Here is a 22,461-nt window from a genome sequence, read left to right on the forward strand (position 1 = left end):
ACACCCAACCCCTGTTTTCTGTTCTCTTTTTTCCTATGTAACATGTAACTTTGCTCCACTGTACCTTTTTAATAATGTAACAAGTAACCTTGTATCCTAATAGTGCCGAGATACCCGAGGGTTTTGTGCACTGTAACAAATAAATAAATAAATGTTTGTAAAACGTATTGCCCATGGTTTAAGAAGTCTATAAGGGGAATAGGTTCAAACCCACAGCCAAAGAAGGGTCAGAGTGAAACAGAAGTATGGTTAGTAATTGGTTTATGAAGGAGTGGGGAAACAAGAGTGGCAAGAAGGCTGCCCTTCTGGTGAAGGAGGTTCAGAAGGAGTGGAGCATAACCTGCAGAATGTGTGGAAATCAAAGGTGCATAAGGAACAAGTTACTTACCTGTAACTGTTGTTCTCCAGCATGGGTCTGGCATGGATTCACATGCTCATGAATATTCCCCGTCGTCAGGCTGGGAATCCTCGGTAAAGAAAAAACCAGTATCAGTTTCGTTTCTGATCTGTCTTTCGTAGTAATAACCAATCACTGGTCTCTGCGTCATACTGACCACAGCCAATGACTGCCCTCTACCTAAGCACCGCCTCTGGCAGCCATCTTCAGATTTGGAAGCACGTGAAGTGGCAGTATGACCAAGTGAAGAGCCGCAGAGGGGTAGGCGGGAGGGTTCGCATGTGAATCCATGCCAGACCCATGCTGGAGAACAACAGTTACAGGTAAGTAACTTGTTCCTTCTCCAGCATGGGGTCTGGCATGGATTCACATGCTCATGAATAAAGAATACATAGCAGTACACACATGCACAACCACGGGAGGTGGCAAAGGCTCAACATTAAGCATCACATCAACTCAACATTAAGCATCTTACCTCCTCACCAGGCTCACCTCAGGCGAACAGGTTGCGCAGCACTGCTTGGCCGACCCTGGACTCCTCTCTGGAATCCCGGTCGACGCAGTAGAATTTCGTGAAGGTGTGCGTCGACCTCCACGTAGCAGCCCTGCATATGTCCAGCAGGGGCACACCAGATAGGAACGCCGTGGTAGCTGCGATCGCTCTGGTGGAATGGGCTCTCGGACGGCCAGGCAGCGGTCGGTTTGCCAACCGGTGACAGCACATGATACAGCCGGAGAGCCATCTGGAGATGGAAGCCTTCGAGAGAGCCTTCCCCTGATTGACAGGTCCAAAGTTCACAAAGAGTTGTGACGTCTTCCGAAAACCCTTCGTGCGGTCCACGTAGAACTTCAGCGCTCTAGCTACATCCAGCGAGTGCAAAGTCCTCTCAGCCGGCGACGAAGGCGACGGGAAGAACACAGGTAACACCAAGGGTTCGTTGAGATGGAAGTCCGACGGTACCTTGGGCATGAAGGAGGGGTGCGTCCTGAGCACTACCCTCGTGTCGTGGAAAGTCAAGTACGGGGCCTTGCAGGAAAGGGCCTGGATCTCTCCCACTCGTCGTGCGGAGGTGATGGCCACAAGAAAAGCTGTTTTCCACGACAGAAACTTCAACGGGGCCGAGTGCAGAGGCTCGAACGGAGGTCCCATGAGCTTGGTCAGCACCACGTTGAGCTCCCACGCCGGGGCCGGAGCCTTCACCGGCGGGAACGATCTGAACAGTCCCTTCATGAACTCTTTCACCAGACGATGAGACCACAAGGACGTCCGCCCCGTGGTTCTGGTGTATCGGGAGATCGCAGCAAGATGAATCTTGATGGACGCGTGTGCCAGACCAGCTTTGGCTAGCGTCAGCAGGTACGGCAGTACTTGGGGAGCCGTAATCCGTAGAGGGTTAATCTTCTGTGCGTGGCACCAGACAGAGAACCTCTTCCATTTGTGTCCGTAGCATTTAAGAGTCGAGGACGCCCTGGCCTTTGCAAGAACCTCTCTGCAATCGGCCGGTATGTCGTATCCTCCAAACTCTAGCGCTGCAGGAGCCAGGCCTGCAAGTTCAGCGACTTCGGGTCGTGGTGGAGGATGGCGCCTCCTTCCCTGGAGAGTAGATCCGCGTCCGCCGGCAGCTTGATCGGCGGGGACGCTGACAAGTCCAGAAGGTCCGGGAACCATATCTGCCTCGGCCACGCAGGTGCGACGAGGATCATCCTGCACCGTGACCTCTTGAGCTGGTTGACGAGCCGGATTAGCAGAGGCAAGGGAGGGAACGCGTAGAGGAACAGGCCCTCCCAGGGGAACGAGAAAGCATCGCCCATGCTCCTCGTCTGGGGAAACCTGCTGGCGAACCTCCGGCACTTGGTGTTCGTCGCCGTCGCGAACAGGTCGATCTGGGGTGTGCCCCACCGTCGGAAGAGGCGATCCACCAGATCCAGCGAGTGCAAAGTCCTCTCAGCCGGCGACGAAGGCGACGGGAAGAACACAGGTAACACCAAGGGTTCGTTGAGATGGAAGTCCGACGGTACCTTGGGCATGAAGGAGGGGTGCGTCCTGAGCACTACCCTCGTGTCGTGGAAAGTCAAGTACGGGGCCTTGCAGGAAAGGGCCTGGATCTCTCCCACTCGTCGTGCGGAGGTGATGGCCACAAGAAAAGCTGTTTTCCACGACAGAAACTTCAACGGGGCCGAGTGCAGAGGCTCGAACGGAGGTCCCATGAGCTTGGTCAGCACCACGTTGAGCTCCCACGCCGGGGCCGGAGCCTTCACCGGCGGGAACGATCTGAACAGTCCCTTCATGAACTCTTTCACCAGACGATGAGACCACAAGGACGTCCGCCCCGTGGTTCTGGTGTATCGGGAGATCGCAGCAAGATGAATCTTGATGGACGCGTGTGCCAGACCAGCTTTGGCTAGCGTCAGCAGGTACGGCAGTACTTGGGGAGCCGTAATCCGTAGAGGGTTAATCTTCTGTGCGTGGCACCAGACAGAGAACCTCTTCCATTTGTGTCCGTAGCATTTAAGAGTCGAGGACGCCCTGGCCTTTGCAAGAACCTCTCTGCAATCGGCCGGTATGTCGTATCCTCCAAACTCTAGCGCTGCAGGAGCCAGGCCTGCAAGTTCAGCGACTTCGGGTCGTGGTGGAGGATGGCGCCTCCTTCCCTGGAGAGTAGATCCGCGTCCGCCGGCAGCTTGATCGGCGGGGACGCTGACAAGTCCAGAAGGTCCGGGAACCATATCTGCCTCGGCCACGCAGGTGCGACGAGGATCATCCTGCACCGTGACCTCTTGAGCTGGTTGACGAGCCGGATTAGCAGAGGCAAGGGAGGGAACGCGTAGAGGAACAGGCCCTCCCAGGGGAACGAGAAAGCATCGCCCATGCTCCTCGTCTGGGGAAACCTGCTGGCGAACCTCCGGCACTTAGTGTTCGTCGCCGTCGCGAACAGGTCGATCTGGGGTGTGCCCCACCGTCGGAAGAGGCGATCCACCAGATCCTGCCGTAGTTCCCACTCGTGGCACGAGCGCAGCTCCCTGCTGAGTGAGTCGGCGATGGTGTTTTTTATCCCTGCCAGATGAAACGGCACCAGAAAAATCCCTTGGGCGACGGCCCAATGCCACAGGTCCTGTGCCTCCTTGGACAGCGCTGGGGACCTGGTTCCGCCCTGTTTCCTGATGTAAAACATGGTGGTGGTGTTGTCGGTGAAGATTCTCACCACCTTGCCCTTGAGGGACGGAAGGAAGGACCTGAGGGCCCAAAACACTGCACGGAGCTCCAGGACGTTGATATGCAGGGACTTCTCCGTCGGGAGCCAGAGTCCCCTTGCGTGCAGATTTTCGGTGTGCGCTCCCCACCCTTCCAGGGAGGCATCCGTGGTCACAGTCTCCTGGTGGGCTGGGGTCTGGAAGTCCATGCCCGCCGTCAGATGCGCGCGGGTGCCCCACCACCGTATCGCTCGTCGGAAACTCTCGTCGAGCTTGATCCTTTCCTCGAAGCTGCCCGTCGTCTGGATCCAGCGCGCATCCAGGAATTCTTGCAACGGGCGCATCCGGAGCCTGCACATGGGAATGAGGTAGATGCAGGAAGACATCATCCCGAGGAGGGACTTGATGGACCTCACTTTGGCCGCGTCGGCCACCAACATCCGTTGCACCTTGCCCAAGATGGTCCTGGTCCTCTCCTCCGACGGGGAGGCCAGAAGGGACACTGTCGAGCCTCGCTCCCAGAAACAGTGCGACTTGCGCGGGCACCAGGTGGGATTTGGCGTAGTTCACGGAGAATCCCAGGTCCGTGAGGAGTTGGACGGTCCTTGCCGTGTGGACCACGGCGAGCTCCCTCGTCTTGGCGCGGATGAGCCAGTCGTCCAGGTAGGGGTAGACGTGAATCCCCTCGCGGCGCAGCTGCGCCGCCACCGGTGCGAGGCACTTGGTGAATACCCTGGGTGCCGACCGTAGTCCGAAGGGAAGGGCTTTGAACTGGTAATGACGCCCTTGAACCACGAATCTGAGGAATTTGCGGTGCCCCTTTAGGATGGGAATGTGGAAGTAGGCATCCTCCAAATCCAACGACGATAGGAAGTCTCCTTCCTCCAGCTGACCCAGGACGTGCTGGAGGGTGACCATCCGGAACTTCTGCGCCTTGATGAACTTGTTCAGACGTCGCAGGTCTAGGATGGGGCGCCATCCCCCCGTCTTCTTCTTCACGAGGAAGTATCTCGAGTAGACTCCGGAGCCCCGAAGCCTCTTTGGGACGAGTTCGATGGCGCCCTTTCTGAGCATCGCCTTTACCTCCAGGAGAAGTTGAGGGACGTGAAGTTCTTTCCTGGCCACGGGGGGGACGCGCGGGCACCTTCTTTGAAACTCGAGCGCGTGGCCCCGGGCCAGGGCGTCCAGCACCCAACGGTCAGTGGAGATGGACTCCCACACGCTGACGAAGCCCGCCAGCCGGCCTCCCACCGGGGTGCTTCGGTGGGGGCCCGACCCCACGGCCGGTTCAATCCTGCTTGGACGCGACCTTGCCGCCTTGACCTCCTTGGCGACGACGGCGGGGTCCGCTAGACTTGCCTCGTCCTCTGTAGGCCTCTTGCGACGACGAGCGGGCCGCTTGACGGTAGGAAGCGAAACCGCCGCCGGAACCTTTGGAGGCGCCCTTGCCTCCGCCGCTCCGAAAGGGCGTCCGTCGTTGCAGGACTCCAAGGGCCCGGGCCGTCTCAGTATCCGCCTTGATGGCCTGAAGGGAATCGTCCACTGTCTTCCCAAACAGGTTGTTCCCGTCGAAGGGCATGTCCAGGACTCTGGTCTGGACGTCCTGCCGGAAGTCCGTAGCTTTGAGCCATCCACGACGTCGAAGGCAAACGCCGTTGCCCAGCTGGCGGAACCCAGTGTCGGCGATGTCCGTCGCCACGGTGATGGCGTGGTCCGAGGCCACCTCACCTTCCTGCAGGATCTCAAGGGCCTCCGCCCTCTTGTCGTCCGGCAGAAAATCCAGCAGGGGAGCTATCTTGTACCAGAGCTCCCTGTCGTAGCGGGCCACGATAGCCAAGGCGTTGGCCGCTTTAATCGTCGTCGCTGCCGACGAGATGACTCTACGTCCCATAGTATCCAATTTCTTTCCCTCGCCGTCCGGCGGGGAAGTCGATGTGGAGGCCGCACCCCCCCCCGCTTTCTTCCTGGCTGCCGCGGAGACGACGGAGTCCGGGGTAGGCTGCGCCCGGAGGCATAGGGGGGCCGTGTCCGGGACCCGGTACTTTTTCTCGTACCGGTCTCTTCTAGCTGGCGTCGTGGAGGGGTTCTTGAGGAGGGAAAGGCCCTCATCCCAAATGTCGTCCAACAGAGGCACTGCGAGGACCGTCTTCCTCTTGGCCTCGCGCCGCTGATAAAGGAAGCCTTCCTTTTTCTTCTCCTCAGGGCAGAGTTGGAAAAGCTCGGAAGCCCTGGAGATCATGGAGTGGAAAGATCCGATCTCGTCGGGCGGAGAGGCCCTGGTGGGAGGCGACGACGGAAAATCCTCGTCGTATGCCTCGTCGTCCGTACCCGTCGCTGCCGTGTCAGTCCCCGTATCATCCCCTCGGGTGGACGGGGAGGAGGGCTGGAAGGGGCGCGACGGTTGAAAAGGAGGTGGTGGATGGATCCTTCTTTTCTTGGTAGGGGGAACACCAGAAGGTCCCGGTTCTGGATCCCCCGACGGGAGAGGTTCCTCCGTCGGTAACGGTAGCCTCGTCCTTATCTCAGAGCATAAGGACTGTATGGCCAACAAAATGGCCGCCGAGTTGTCTTGCGGCGCTGGCAGAGGGGAATCCGACGGGCGAGCAGGGGCCCCGTCGGTATCCTCGACGATGTCGTCGTCGTCACCTGCGTCGGGGTCCATTCCGACGGGCTGGCCTTCTTCCACGCCTAGGCCGTGGCTTAAGACCTCGATCAGCTCCTCCTCTGAGGCTGAGGCCGACTCTACGACGACGCCCTGCCCCCCCTTCTTCTTCCCCACGGAGGGTTTCACGGGGGTCCTATCGATGGGCACAAAGGAAGACTCCCTCCGAGGAGGCAGGGAGATTCTGGGCCCTGAGGTCGCCACCACTGGTGCAGCCACCACAGGCTGAGCCAGGGCCGCCGCGACCGTTTCGATAGAGGGCTTGGTCGGATGGATCAAGGCCTTCACCACCTTAGGTGCGCTCACCGCCTTATCCTTGAGGGAGGGGGCACTGCCACGCTCCTCCTCTGCCTTAGAGCTCGACCGGGGCCTCTCCAGGAGCTTCGCCGGGTGCTCGGCCTTCCTCTTACCCGACCCAGAGCGTTGGCTCGTGGTTGATGGTGCCGGGGAGGGTGCGCCCTGCCTGGCGCCCGTAGAGCCCGACCGTTCGGCGCTCCCGGTGCCAGCGGACTCGCGGTGCTTGGCCTTATGTTGGGCCCCCGTCGCCGGGGCGCCCTCAAAGGTCTTAGAAGACCGCTCGGATTTCTTCTTCTTCTCGCCAGACGGGCTCTTACCCTCCAGCCAGTTGGCGAGACGTTGATGGCGGTCCTTCATGGTCCGTTCCGACATGTTGCCGCAAAACGCACAGTCCTTTTCCACGTGCGTCTTGTCCTCATGAAGGCAGTAAAGGCAGAAAGAGTGTTCGTCCTCCTTGAAGACGTTCTGCAGCTGGCATCCAGGGCAGACCCTGAACAGCTTTCCGGGCGTCGAGCTTCCCTTCTCCTGGGCCATCTCCGAGACCGGGCCTGAGAAGCTTCTGGAGTCCTCCGAAGTGTAGCTCGACGAATCTTCACCCTTGAGGGGCACAGATGAATCCGACACGGGTCCCCGTTGATCGGATGTAGGATCGGTGGAGCTTGAGGCTCTTTTGACCGAAAGAATTGAAGTTTTTTGTGAAAAGCGCGAAAAAATAGCACTAACGCTCGAGAGCAATAGCACGAGGATCCCAACACATGAACGTGCGGTAAAAATCTGAAGATGGCTGCCAGAGGCGGTGCTTAGGTAGAGGGCAGTCATTGGCTGTGGTCAGTATGACGCAGAGACCAGTGATTGGTTATTACTACGAAAGACAGATCAGAAACGAAACTGATACTGGTTTTTTCTTTACCGAGGATTCCCAGCCTGACGACGGGGAATATTCATGAGCATGTGAATCCATGCCAGACCCCATGCTAATAGCACCAATGCGAATATTGTTTTCCCTAAAGACAGTCTTAAACGTGGTGTTGTGAAGCAAGAGACATTGCTCATCCTTAGCACAGAAGTACATGAAGTAGCTAGAGATTGTTGTTTGATCTGGCCTGGCAGGACAGTATACCAGGTCAGAGATTGTGGCAACACTTTAACCATTGAAGTAGTAGGCCTGGCATGGGAGTAAACCAGGGAGTAAAGAAGGTGAAGTGGCGTTTACAAAACCCATGTGGAAGTTGATGAAGCATTGTGAAGTGGTGCTTACAAGTCGTTCAGAAAAAAAGTGTAGTTTCACTTGTATTTTCTGGTGAAGTATTGCAGAATAATTTTGACAAACTTGCATTGCTGAACTGAATGTGGTATAATCTGCTGCAGAAGTTCAAGCACAATCCATTGCTGCAGAATAATCATGACAAAGATACAGTTTGTAAATCCTGAAGAACTACGGAATGTTCTTTGTTTATACGAAGAAGGTTGTCTGAGTGCATAATAGCACAAGTGGAAGAGGAAGACACCTTGTTGAACAGTTCTGAAGTATTGGACCTTTTGTTGCCATGTTGGAATCAACAATAACTGTATTGGAACTGTGTGACAAGACAGGATTTCCTTGACCTCTTTTTGGAACTGTTGATCAAAATCCCGCTTGAATCTGATGAAGGGGAATCCACCCAGTTTATAAGGCTAGACATTCATTATACTGTGAAGTGCATTGTTATATTTGTTGCTTTTGCCATATATTACCTTGTTGATTTATTGTGTAAGTGTGAGGGACAGAAATATTTTGTGAGAATGTTTCATTGAGTTCATTGTAGGCAGGGAAATCCACATCAGGGTAGGGATAGTGAGGCGTTTATCCAACCTTTTGAATGAATAAAAGGGCATCTTTTGAAAAACTTTCACAAAGTGGTCTGCCTCACATTTCTGACCCCTCACACCTATTCTCCCTAACTCTCTGCCACTGTGTCCAGGAGGGCTGCCTGCACACATTGTCAACACTTCAAAAATGCCAGTTTGGGGATCGGAAATAGACTGGGGGATACACCCTATAACACATCCAGGGTTCACTTTATGTAGCCGCTGGCTTCCCCTGAATACCAGACCTCTCGGTCCCCCAAACCTGCCCCTCAAGGGTGACTTCATTACAATGTGCTCATGATTAGCAATACAGAAGGAAAATAGGGTATTTTCAATTCCCTGGATTCATTTAATACATACTAGTGAAAATAATATTTGGTACCTGTTAGAATTTTACCGCTGGCTATAGGTTCATGTGCCAATCTAGCTACCAAGGAATTAATATGATTCTTCACCAAGTAATCAATGAAGTTCTTCATGTGCTCCATATAAGGGCTCCACTTAGAAAGCAGACCAAAGCTCCGAAAGTCTAGCCTGCCGAGCCGTAGTTTGTAGAAAAAGTCTGAAAGCCATTCCATTGTCTCCATCACCTACAGAGAGAAAACATTTCAGGTTTATATCAAATGACATGGTCCCATCAACAGAGATATAAATTGGCTTTTTAACAAATGTTCACCTGTCCACATACTTTTTGTTCATAGCTTACTAGAAGACAATATTTCCTAATTTATTTGGCTGGATTACATTTCACAGAGTTTCTTGTTACTGATTTTACCTGTGCTTTTAACTGCAAAAAACAGGGAAGGGGAGAGTGAATCCACCACACCCACTCACCAACCCCCGAACGCCCATTCTACCTAAACTAAACCCACCTTGTATGTATGTAAAAATGTGGCATAATGTAATTGGAACAAATTTTCATTCAGCAAACAAATTGGAACATTACAGACTGCATGTTTGATTTTGCTTAAAATGCCAACCTATTTTTCCCTCCACCATGTGCACCATAGAGAAACAAGGAGTATGGTATGATTTGACTCAAATGAATCAGTTTGCTCCGATACCAGGTTGTACAAAATAAAAAACAAAGATGAAAAATCACCTGTGGGCTCCAAGAAGAGCATTAAAAATGATGTATGTAGCACAATCAATCAAAAGAAACTGTGCGTATGTACTCCTGCATGAACTATTTTTGCATTTGCACGACAATATTTGACAAAAAAAGTATATGAATTAGCAAACCAAGACAACTCTGGGACATACGTTTGCTCAGCATATTAAAATTCCATTGAAAAAGCAAAGGAACAACCAATTTGGAGAGTGTGAGCTGCACTTAGACCCTTGATTTAACTGCCTCATGCAAATGACTGCCTTCTGAGCCAGAGACGCCTGTCACATCAAAATGCCTGGAACAAATCGCCCACTTATGCTGCAAGGAGAAGTGCCAAGCCTCCTTAAGAGATTAAGATGGTGAAAGTGTTGGAAAGTGTGGACTGGGAGCAACAGAAGGACTTCCTAGGTACCTTGACCTCCAGGCCTTTTATCTTGGACCATAGCAACTGGGGAGGTCAACTTTTCCTGTACTATACCCATACATATTTAAGTAACCAGATTAGCTTTGTGTTTTTGCTGTTTAGTTTATTCTTGACTGCATATCTATGCGCAGAGTGCAACATGTAAAAACCTCTAGCCTGCATTATCTGCATATTTGCCTTACAGGGATTGGCTTTCATTGCTTTTATTAGTTGGCAAGTTTTTACATGGTTTTAGTTACTTACATGTAACTCCCCTTCTCCAGCATGGGTCTGGCATGGATTCACATGCTCATGAATATTTCCTGCTGGCAGGCTGGGAATCCTTAGTAAAGAAAAAACAGTTACACTTTAGCTTGAAAACTGCATTTCTCCTGTAAACCAATCACTGTCTTTCGGGTCATACTGCCCCCAGTCCTCTCCCTAAGCTCCACTCCCCTGGTGGACATCTTAAGATTTAGTAAGCACATAAAAGGCAGTATGAACCAAGAAAAGCCACAGAGGGGAAGGAGGGAGGGTTTGCATGTGAATGCATGCCAGACCCATGCTGGAGAACAAGTGTTACAGGTAAGTAACTCAAACCTTCTCCAGCATGGGGTCTGGCATGGATTCACATGCCCATGAATAACGACTACACAGCAGTACATATACACAACCACAGGGGGTGGCAAGGCTCAACAGAAGTAAATGTACTCTCTCCTGGAACTGGCTCATGACAAGTGAATAGGCTGTGTAGCACCGCTTGGCCGACTTGGGACTCCTCCCTGGAATCCCTGTAGACGCAGTAGAACCTCAGGAAGGTGTGGGTGGACCTCCACGTAGCAGCCCTGCAAATGTCGAGCAGGGGCACATTAGAGAGAAATGCTGTTGTTGCTTCAATGGCTCTGGTGGAGTGGGTTCTCTTCCGGCCTGCATGCGGTCTGTTAGCCAGACGATGACAGTGCATGATGCAGCCAGAGAGCCACCTGGAAATGGAAGCCTTCAACAAGGCCTTCCAACAATTGAGAAGTCTCCCAAAACCCCTTTGTGCATGCCACGTAGAACTTCAAGGCATGAGCATCATCCGGCGAATGCAATGCCCTCTCGGCACGCGACGACGGAATCGGGAAGAAGACAGGCAACACCAAAGGCTTGTTGAGGTGGAACTCGGACGGTACTTTCGCCACAAAGGCGGGGTGTGTATGCAGTACCACGCTCGAAGCGTGGAAGGACAAGTACGGCTGCTTGCAAGACACGGGCTGGATCTCTCCGATCCGCATGGTGGAGGTGATCGCCATGCGGAAAGCCGTCCTCCATGAGAGAAACTTGAGCAGGGCTTGATGCATCGGCTCAAACGGCGCCCCCATGAGTTTAGTCAAGACCACATTGAGTTAATAAACTGGGCAAGAAGCCTTCACATGCGGAAAAATCCTGAAGCAGACTTTCAGGAACTCCTTGACGCTTCTGTGCGACCATAGGGAAGGCCTACCCAGTGTCCGGGTGTAATGGGATATGGTGGCCAGATGCACCTTGATCAAACAGTGAACCAGTCCAGCCTTGCCTTAGGAAAGCAGGTATGGTAGGAGCTGTGGGGCTGTGACACTCAGATGAGTAATCTTCTGAGTCCTACACCACGTGGAGAAACGCTTCCACTTGTGGCCTTATCGACGCTGGGACATGGTACAGAATCAACCCTCCCTCTCTGTAGAGAAGATTGGGAAGTAGTGGCAGCCCGATGGACAGAGCCCCAGACAGACGTAGCAGGTCTGAATACCAGATTTGTCGTGGCCACACCGGGGCAACAAGTATCTTACAGCGACACCAAGTGTGTTGATCACGCGTAGCAGAAGTGGCAACAGAGAAAAAGTGTATACGAAAAGACCCTCCCACGGGAACGAGAACTCTTCTCCTATGCACCTCGACTGTGGGAACTTGCTAGCGAACTTCAGATACTTTGAATTCATCGCCGTTGTGAAAAGATTGATCTGGAGTTGACCTGATTCGTGGAATAGGAGATCCACTTGGTTCTAGCGAAACTCCCACTCACGGCAAGAATGTAGCTCCCTTCTGAGAGAGTCTGCGATGGTGTTCTTAGTGTGCGCCAGGTGAAAAGGGACGTGAAACATGTCCTGACAAATGGTCCAGTGCCACAGATCCTGGGCCTCCATGGAGAGAGCCGGAGAGCGCGTCACGCCCTGCTTCTGGATGTAGAACATGGTGGTGGTGTTATCTGTGAAGATCCTCACCACATTGCCCCTTCAGCGACTGAAGGAAGGACTACAGGGCCCAGAAGATGGCCCGAAGCTCCAGCATGTTGATGTGGAGGGTCTCATCTTCTTGCAGATAGAGCCAGCTAGTGTACAACTGTCCGGTGTGTGCCTCCCAACCTTCCAGTCTGTGGTGACTGTTTCCTGGTAAGGAGGGACTTGGAATGGGGGTCCTTGCGTGAGAAAAGAGCAAGCGCCCCACCACTGTATTGCTCGTCGGAAGTCCTCATTGAGGTTGATCTTGTCAGTCCAGGATCCCGAGTCTTGCAGCGACCTTGCATCCAGAAACTATTGGAGAGACCTCATCCGTAGTCTGCAAAGAATGACTAGGTTGATGTAGGAGGACATCATGCCCAGCAGGGACTTGATGGCTCGCACAGTAGCCTCCCGGGCCGATGACAGGCGCTGCACCATCCCAAGGACGGCTATCACCCTCTCTTCAGAGAGAGACACCAGACAAGTTACTGTGCTGAGTTGGGCTCCCAGAAACATAGTGTTCTGCAATGGCTCCAAGCAGGACTTCGGATAATTATTTTCTTTTTCATGATTTAGTTTATTTGAAAACTTTTTCATCTATTTCTTTAAAATGTGCAAAAAAATGTATAAAATAATGTGTCTCAGAAGGTTCTTCTATTGAGTTCCAGTATGCTGCTGAGGAAGAGATTGATTATGTATATATATTTGTCGTTTTGTCCGCTGAGTAGGGCAGCCCATCTTTCTTCAGGGTTCCTTTGTTGAGATGAGAGAGCAAAGAAGGTCCCGAATTGCTTGCGTTGAGGTGCAAGTGCCTGACATTCCATTACGAGATGAAATATGGTTTCTGGCGTTGTTTCCACTTTACAGAATCGACAGTAATTTTGTGTAATAGCAATCTTCCTCGTTATTGCCAAGTATGAGTTTGCAGGTAAGATATTCAGGCGGATTCATAGAAATGTTGTCCTGATGAGTGTGTCTGGGAACGTTAAGAGATAAGGCGGTGGATCGTAGATTTTTCTGTTGTCTTTGTTACATTGAAGGGTCTATTTGTAGGCGTTTTTCGTTTGAATGGTTTTTATCCAGTCATTCTGCAAAAGTTTGATTTTGGCATATTGCCGGGTTAAGAGTTCTTCTGATATCTCTTCTCTTTCCATTTCCTTCATGATAGACTGTTTCCATTGTTGTAATACTGTGGTATTAAAGGTGTTTGGCTGAGTTCTCAAAATTTGGATCGCTGGAGATTTCTCATTGGAGAGGATTTTTCGGTAAATATCTAGTCTTTTCCAAAGTACAATGGATGCAATTGATTCAGTTGCCATTTCGTGTTGTATTCTCGGCATTAGATACGACTGTGGAAGGTTGAGAATCTTGCGCCAAAAGATTGCCTTAAATTTCATCCAATTGACTGTGTCAGCGTTCATCATTGCTTCTGTTCCGTAGGTTATTATGGGGATGCATAGTAAGCGATGATGGGTCTAAAGGAGAATTTTCCGTATTGTCTGTGAAGTAGACATCCTTGTCGTGCCAGTGTTTGTGATGGTAGTTCTATTTTATCCAACCATTGCTCTTCTGATTTAGATTGGTTGATTAGTATTCCAAGATATTTGAAAGTTGTCACGTTTTCTAAGTGAGTTCCACTGATGTTGAATGTTGGTTGTTTTACTTTTTTTGCTTGTGGTTTGGTTAGAGTCATTATCTTGGTTTTTGACGTATTGATTTCTAGTTCGTTTTTGTTCATGTAACTGCTCAGCACTGTCAAGGCTATTTGTAGTCCAGAGAGGGTTTTATCGAGCAGAATGATGTCGTCTGTGTATGCCATGAGAGGGACTGGTGTTGAATTTATATTCGGGGCGTTGGTTTGGTTGCTGGTCAGATGCTCTTCAATGTCTGCTGTGAACAGATTGTAGAGGGTTGCCGCATGGGGGCACCCTTGCTTTAATCCGTTTGATGTAGCGATTGGTCTGGTGGTGGCTCCTTGTTTTGATAGTCTCACTGTTATGGAGGTTTCTGAGTATAGTAGGATGATTGGCTCCAGGATATTCGATGGGCACTTCCATGCTTTGAGTTTTGCCTGTAACTTGTGGTGTGATATTGCATTAAACGCCATCTTCAGATCGATAAACGCGGCATGTATGGTGGTATGAGTGTTAATGGCTTCATATTTGATCAGGTGAAGTAGTATCAAGTTGATATTAGTTCCGACATTGGCGGTGAAGCCCGTTTGCCTTGCCGAGATCCTCCCGTTGTCATTTGCCCCGGCGATAAATTGTTTCAGTAATGCTGTTGCAAAGAGTTTTCCGAGCGGGTCCATTAGGGCAATTGGACGGAAATTCTGTGGTTCATCTCGGGGTCCTTGTTTATAGATGGGGACGATTGTTGCCGATCTCCATGAATTTGGGATTTGATTGAGAGAATTTATGATCGTTATAATTTGACACATGAAGTTCGCCCATGCCGGTGGGTCTTGCTTGATGGAGGCATTGGATAGTCCGTCGGGGCCAGGTGCTCTTGTTGCATTTAGGTTGTTGATGATATGTTTGATACGATTGAAGAATGCGAAGTCTTGATGTTGTTCCATCAAGTTCAACTGGACATGGTGGAGAAGTTTTTTCTTGTTTGATCAGCAGAGGCGAGTGTACAGTTAATCGATTGTGGTCGCTTTTGTCAGAGGTTATCGTTTCGGCTGACTTTACTGAGTCATTCAAGGTTTGTGATAAAAATATGTAATCGATGATTGCAGTTGAGGATCCTCTAGACCATGTTGGTGTATAAGTTGTAGAGTTATTTCTTGCATGGTTTAGGAGGATAAAATCACGAGTGAGGATTTCGTTCATCCATCTGGTTGCTTTTGTTGTGAATTGAAGTTGGGTACGAGGAGTTCCGTTCTGCATGAATAAGTTGATGTTCAGGTCTCCGCAAATTATTATTTCTAATGAGTGGTGAGTGCCAACAAGTTTGTCGATAAATACTCCGTCGATGAATGCTTCAGTTGTTATTGCTACGGGGTTCCAATACAGATTTAGTATTGCGATTGTTGTCTCATGGTTTTTTTGTCTCGGGTGTTTCTGAGTACTCTTTATTATTGTTAGTTGAATCCAAGGGTCAATGTTTTCACTGGTCAGTACCATTCATTGGTGGTTTATTTTGATTAGGGTGAGGAGGCCTGATGCGGGTCTTCCTTGCTTTTTGACTATTGCAAGGTTGAGAAAGGTGAGAAAGCCATCACACAGTGGTGTTTCGCTGATCCATGTCTCTTGGAGGCATATGATTTGGTACTTTTTCGAGATCCTGTGAAGGGTTAGAAAAGAGGTGCAGGTTTCCTCTGGTGTTCCACGAGCAGTGCGACCACGTGTGTTCCTGATTCTTTGGTTGTTATGAGAAGGAGCTTGTTGGAGTTCTTGAGGATACGGTTTCTGCGCTGGAATGTTCTAATTCGTAGATTCTTCTGATTGGTCGTTCTGTTCCGATCTGTTGTTCTACTTGTTCTTGGCTCTGTTTTCCGTCTGCCCCTGGGCGATCATTAGTATAAATACTTGTCTGTGTCCTTGGTTGATATTGCGGGTGCTCGTCTTTGTCTTTCGTTGTTCGATATTTTGTGTTTTGGTTGTTCTTGTTGATGTTGAGGCCCAGCATCTAAAGCCGAGCTTTCGGAACTGGGAGTGCCTTGATAGGATCAGTTCTTGGTCGTTGAGGTCGCTTAGTTCAATGATGACCTTGTCTAGGTGCAGATCATCTTTTAATATTATTAGATCGATGTTTCTTGTTGTTAATTTGTGTAGCTGCGGTATTGCTCCAAAGAGGCGTAATATGTTAGTTCTGTTAAGGATTAGTGGTTCAGGTCTCTTGGTGTCATTTTCAATATGGATTTCGTAGATTTATTTTTGTTGTAACGGGTTAACAAATGATGGGAGTGTATATTTGATGTGCTGTGAGGATCCTGATCTGATTGAGTCGTCTGAGATTTGTTCATATGTTTCTGCTGTATCTGGATCCATTGTCTCACTTTTGAAGGACGCGTCTGATATTTCTTGTAAGGAGTCGTCTGAGATTTCTTCATAAATGTCTGCTGGTTGTAGTTTACGATCAGAGACGTATTCGTCTATAATTATAAAGCTTGAATGCACTGTGGGCTGTATGGAGGGTGGTGTGTCAGTTATACGATCTCCGTTGGTTGATAGGTTAAACAGCTCTTCATCGTCGGTGGTTTGAGTAGATGCTTTGTCTGCCATTGTCCGTGATGCTCTGGGTTGCAGCTGGGTTTTGGATCTGTTATTTTCTAGTGTGAAGGCGTTTCGTGTCTTACAGTTTGTTGATTGATGAGATTGGTCAGTTAGTTTCACTGTTCTCAGGAACGCTCTTGAGCCTGTTTGACGTTTGTTGGTTTTTGGTTGGGCTGGTTTCATGACTTGTGGTACTTTCTCTTTTGAGAAGATATTGGATGGCTCTGTCTTATTCTTGTTTGGGTGTGTGGGTTCTTGAATCACCGCTTGTGCGCTCACAGTAGAATCGGTTCATCCTTGCAACGTGTGTTCTCCAATGATCAGGGCTCCACAGTTTGGGTGTTGCGGAATATTGCGGTTAGGAGGTGCTGATGGTACTTGTTCTGTCGTTGCGTTCATTTGAGGCGTTGGTTGCTGTAGATGATGTGCTTTCAGCAGGGCTAAGACTTCTGTGTTTAGTTTTGCTTTTTCTTGGCGGTCGCCTCTTGCTATTTCTGATAATCTTTGCTGCCAACTGTTGGATTGTTCTGCTTCTAAGTTCAGACGGGATTCGATTGTCGTTATGAAGTTCTCCATGTAAGTCTGTTTGGAGTGTATTAGGGCTAAGAGGGTTGCTTGGTCTCTGATATTATCGTTCATAGATTTGTGTAGTTTCAATAAGTGGATCATCGATTGAGACAGGACTGCAATGACCATGTTTTGTAGATCCAGCATAGTAGTGGGGATTCTGGGATTTGTATTATCCACGTGGTTTGGGTCTGTTGCTGGAGATTTGCTGTGTTTAATTTGTGGCACACTGGAGTGAGGAGTAGGCTGTTGGTTCTTAATCATGGGATCTGGCGTGTAATAGGATTCATCTGAATTGTAGTTGAAACGGGTTGGGATGTCTTGTTTTCCAGAGGCACCCGTTACGGGTTCTTTTTTAATGTGTCTTTGGTTACTTTCATGTGCAAAACAGGGTTTAGAAGTTAGGTGCAGTTGATGATTTCCAGTCAAGCTACCAAATATTTCCTTTCGTTTATCTAGGCTTGACATGATTGATTCGATTTCGGTATTGTCCATTGACAATCTTCTTGCCTTAGTTATGGTTTTGTTAACCGTGTTTTCTAGAGGTTGTGCAAGTTTGATTGAGTTGTGTGTTTGTAGCCACGCAGGTTTGGCTAGTCTTGTTTTTTCTTTTTTTGTTTGTTGAGTTATTGTGGTTGATGACTTTTGAAGGTTAGTGATAGATCTAGTCTCGTTTGTTTGAGGTTTAAGGGTATCGTTGACTACTTCGTAATTGTTGGAATCCTTTGTTGTTGAATTTGCTCCTTCTTGTGCAACTTGGGGAGACTTAGATACACGGAAGTTGGTGTCCTTTAATGTGGTGTTAGGTATAAGCTTGTTTCTTTGAGGGTTGATGGTGTCTTTGACGATTTTATGAATGTTACAATCCTTAGTTATGGCGTTTTCTTCTTGTGTGGCAGGAGGAGACTTGGCTTAATGACGGTTTGGGTCCGTTGTTGTGATGGATGCTTCATCTTGTGTGACGGGGCAGGATTGCGGTCTGTTGAAACTCCTCCTGCTATTGACGTTTGTGCATGTGTGGTTAGTGTGTTGCTGTAGGCATCCGGTTGTGTAATCGTTGTTGTCGGATTCCGGTTTTCTGTTTTCCAGAGGCTTGAAGTTGTTTTGTGTCTGTAGGGATTCTTAGTTACGAGGTGTACGAGGTGTAGGTGAAGGTGTTGCTTCTGGTTCCATGCTGTTTTGTGGGCTGTCTTTTGATGATTGTACATTGAAGGGAGTACTACTCCTATTTGTTTGGAGAGTTGCTGGTTCGGTAGACTTATCGGTTTTGAGAACTTGTACGTCAATCATCTTGCTGGAACTATGGATTTGTGCTTGTATGTTGAGCTGGTTAGGTACTGTTTCTTGACCATTGGGATGCAGGATGACGTCCACTATTAATTGCTTAGGCTTTGGTTGAAGCAGTTGTTGGGCTATGGTGTTGGTGGTAGGGGGGGTCATCTGTAGTACTGACGCGTTCATGGTCTAGTTCAGAGTGCTGTTTTGGATGTTTTGGAATTCCTTTGACAGAAGGAGCACTTAGGAGTGATTGTTCCATAGTTAATTGTGAAGAGTCTAAGGCGGAAGTAGCGGCGGTGTTAAGTTTAGCTCTTAGTCTTGTTTTAGGGCGCACAGTGATTTGTTGTTTAGTGGGTCGAGTTGTAGACACTTCTTCCTTGGTTGTTGTTACATCTGTGTTAGGATCCAAGAGACAAACCCTTTCGGTCGCCTAACCGTGTGAGAGGTTACGTTGTTGTTTCTATGAGGTGCAGGATCCAAGGGCCTTGCCCTTTCGGTCTCCTGAGCAGAAAAGTGAAGGTGTCTCTGTGAAGAGTATGGCAAGGAGCGTCAAGGGACTGGTCTTCTCAGATGGTTTGGGTTTCCCTGTTTCGAGGATTGGGTCCAAGGGTCGAGACCTTTCGGTCCCCTATCAGTGATAGAAGGTCTGTTGTGGTAGGTGTTGAGTACAGGATCCAAGGGCCTTGCCCTTTCGGTCTCCTGGTCAATTGACTTCTCAGGCTCCTTGTTGGTCTTTGGAGTTGGGGGCGTTATCTGTTTCGTGGTTGTTTGCAAAGTTTCAAGGTGTTGACGGTGGGATCCAAGGGTCAAGCCCTTTAGGTGTCCCATCAATGGTATGGTACACTTATTAGTGTCAAGGTGGTTGCAGGGTGGATGCTCCAAGACTGTGGATCCTGGACACTCGTGCCAATGTCGGGGCCACAAAAAGTAGGTTTTTGTGACAGCAGGGGTACTATGGGGTGCCGGAGCTGATGGAGCGTTGCTAGTTGTTGGGGGCGCCCACTGTCACTGATAGTACTTGGTTGTTGGCAACGGGGAGAATCGTTGGCGTGGGAGGGCGTGAGTTGTTCTGCTGGAGCGTTTCCACCCGCATGCACTAGTTGTTTAGTGGATAGATACTGGTGCCGAGGGCCGTGCCAGTGTGCTCTCCTTGTGAGTTGTCGGTGCAGCGATGCAGGGCTGCTGGATAAAAACTGGCGGTGCTAGGGGTTGCGCCGCTGTAACGTGGAAATTCTGCCACTGATGGCAATAAAGCAGCTCACGTGCTGCGGACTCCTTCGGGAAGAGGGTTCTGGCGTGGAGTGTCAAGGGGGGGTCGTTAGAGCTTCATTGTGGAAAGGGGGGGTGTTGGGAACTGTTGCTGGAAGGTGACAGGGCTCAATTTCTGGGTTGGGCACCGTCCACTTGAATCGCAGGATGAATCACAGGATGAATCACAGGATGAATCACAGGATGTTGGTGACCCGCACCAGTACACCGCGGGCGGTGCCACGGAGCCCGCAGAGCCCAAAGACCAAAAGACTCTGCAGCAGACTCTGCGGCCGCTCCGCGGTGTTCTGGGGGTTTTAAGCTGGCAAGTGGTCGCAATAGAAAGTGGACTGGACAGCCCAAAGGTAGTTGAAGACAGCAGCAGCAAAGAGCAGTAGGACCTTCTCTATTGCAGACCAAAAGACTCTGCAGCAGACTTTGCGGATAATTTATGGAGAATCCCAGATCCGTCAACAGACGCATGGCCCTCGCTGTGTGCTGGCTCGCCAGAGCGTGGGAGCATGATCGGATGAGCCAATCATCCAGGTAATGGTACGGACAGAGAGCCAGTATTGCCTTTGGAGCAGGCGGCAGGCCAGTTTGTCAGAGGATGTACCTGAAGTCCGCCATTTCCTCTCAGCCACCCTGCACTTGCGTTTAAGGGTGACGAGGTCAGAGTCATACCAAGAGTTACACTTGGCTTTGGGCTTCAAGCGGATCCTCAAGACAGGGCAAGAACATCGAGAGTATCAGATATAGCAGAGTGGAGCATGGAGACGTCTTTGTCATGGTGTGAGTTAGCCAAGGAGTCAGTAGGGAATTATCAGTTGGGTTTGATGTTTCCTTTTCTACATAACAATAGGTCATAAGGACATGAGGAATGGAGGAGATATCTCTAAAAGGAAAAGGGGGATACCATGTCTCAACTGACAATGTCTTCGCCCCCCCCCTTAGGGTCACCTTCCCCATGTGATCCTCCCTCGCATAGCCATCACAGGGTCAGGATCGGGAAGCTGCTGCCGACCCCTGGCCACATGAGGAGAGGCTATCTCGGGAAAGGAGTGATGACATCAGATTCATCACATTCCTCATTTAGTTTTTTGCAGCACTTGCGGGCGTGCCTTAGCGTGACTACCCATGCTGACTCCTCCCACCTGCCTCGACTGTTTTTACCGTTTGACGAGAAGACAGGACGTGCTTGTCACAACTCAGAGATGGTATCCCAGTTGTTGCAGATAACACTCTCCCAATTATGGGAATGTTTCCTTCACTCTTCGAACACGAAAGTCTCTAACGTGATAGGCTAAAGACTTTCCCCCCCCAAGAGCTCAGCCTACAGGAATCTATTCCACCTGTCAGGCTGGGGGCTTGAGTGAAAAGGCAGGAGCAGACTCAGCAGAGCTAAAGGAAGGAAGAGCAGAGCAGACGTTCAGAATGCAGCCAGGTATTGCCAAATGAACAGCAAACACCACCCCCAAGTACCCACTCTTACCTGTTCCGTAGAAAAATATACCAGTAACCTACTAATTTTGGACGCACAGGTGAGGGCTTAAATCAATGGTGAAGAAGGAGAGTACCAGTGTACCAGGACACTGATATCAGAGCTGCAAAACGTCCCAAAAGATGTCCAAAGTGCACCAATGTAGATTCAGCAAAGCGTCCCAAAGAACACCCCAAAGCAATCCAATTTGGTTTTCAGCAAAAGCGTCCAATCCAAAAGTGTCCAGAGCAATCCAATGCAGAGTCAGCAAAGCGTCCAAAAAGTACCCAAGATAATCCAAAGTAGATTTCAGCAAAGCGTCCAAAATAAACCGTGTCAAAAAAGTGTTTCAGCCAACAAGAAAGAAAAAGACAAAGGAAACGAGCGTTTACCTCACGCTAGTTTCATTTCAATAATATTCGAGAGAGAGAGAGAGCATCACAGCCTGAGGACTTGGCAAGTGGAGGTCGGGTTGCAAGCCGAGTTCGAGGATTCCGTGGAAAGCAGTCGAGGAGGGGCGGGCGTCAGAAACAAGAAAGGGAAAGTTGGAGGCAGGGGCTTGATTTCAGCACGGAGTTCAAAGTCAAACAGGAGTCAGGAATAACAGCGCTCAGAACTAACACAGTTTAGGAGCACCTAGTGTTCGAACAGACAGTATTAAATACGGTCTTCAGAAGGCACTGCAACGTGGTACGTGCATGTCACGTGACTATCATAGCAGGAGGATGGGAATTGTAGTTTTAGCAGGCTCTGTGTGCTGAAGAGCGCTCCAACAAACGCCATGGCAATTTCCAATGAAAACGGGATGTGACAGTGCTAAGCACTGCTGCAGCCAGGCGTTTCTTTTCTTTATCGGTCGCTTCAGCTTTCCTCTGATACATTTTTTCACCTAATTTACTTACACAGTCGCACCTCCTGCAGCACCTGAGACCCGTTCCATCTGCCACTGGCTGCAGCCCCCCCCGCCTCTGACATCGACGGCCCTTGCCGGCTCCCCTCTTGTGAGTAATCTTGATTCCACCCTCCTGCGTGTCTCTCCGTGGCTCCTCTCAACCATCACCACTACCGCCCCCCGAATAACGCCTCTCTGCTCAAGCGCCTGCTGCTTCAAGAGGTTCATTCTTCACCCTGCAGCCGCAGCCCTTGCTAACTCCCTTCTACTAGCCAACAGCATCCTGCAGCCCTCCTCTCTTCGACTCCTACGTGGTGCAGCCTCCCTCTGGGTGCTCCTTTCTACCCCTCCACTGCTGCTCCCGTAGCCCCCATTTACTACTGTCCTCCACGTCTTCTAGGCACTTCAGTTGCAGCCCATGCTGCTCTACTGCCTTCCAGTACCGCTGCACCACCAAGTCTACATGAGTGACTCCCACTGGCCCTACAGCGCTCCTCTCTCCTGCTCCTACTAGGGGTACTTCCGACTACGTGACTTGACCCTCCGATCCACCTTTCCACTTTCACGTGACTGGCTCTCCAGCCCACGTCACTGGCTTGGCAGCGCTCCTCTCTCCTGCCCCTCCT

General features: G+C 50.1%; 1 protein-coding gene across 1 annotated transcript in view; it reads right to left on the minus strand.

Annotated features, from left to right (window-relative positions):
- Positions 1-22,461, minus strand: part of EPG5 (ectopic P-granules 5 autophagy tethering factor) — a 2,517,217-nt gene that overhangs the window by 596,257 nt on the left and 1,898,499 nt on the right. Inside the window, exon 33 of the mRNA XM_069626898.1 lies at positions 8,779-8,986. Within this exon, the coding sequence (XP_069482999.1) occupies positions 8,779-8,986 (208 nt within the window). The remainder of the gene's footprint in view (positions 1-8,778; positions 8,987-22,461) is intronic.

The sequence above is a fragment of the Ambystoma mexicanum genome, chromosome 6p, assembly GCF_040938575.1.
Source record: "Ambystoma mexicanum isolate Mex_15411 chromosome 6p, UKY_AmexF1_1, whole genome shotgun sequence".
NCBI classification, from domain to species: Eukaryota; Metazoa; Chordata; class Amphibia; order Caudata; family Ambystomatidae; genus Ambystoma; species Ambystoma mexicanum.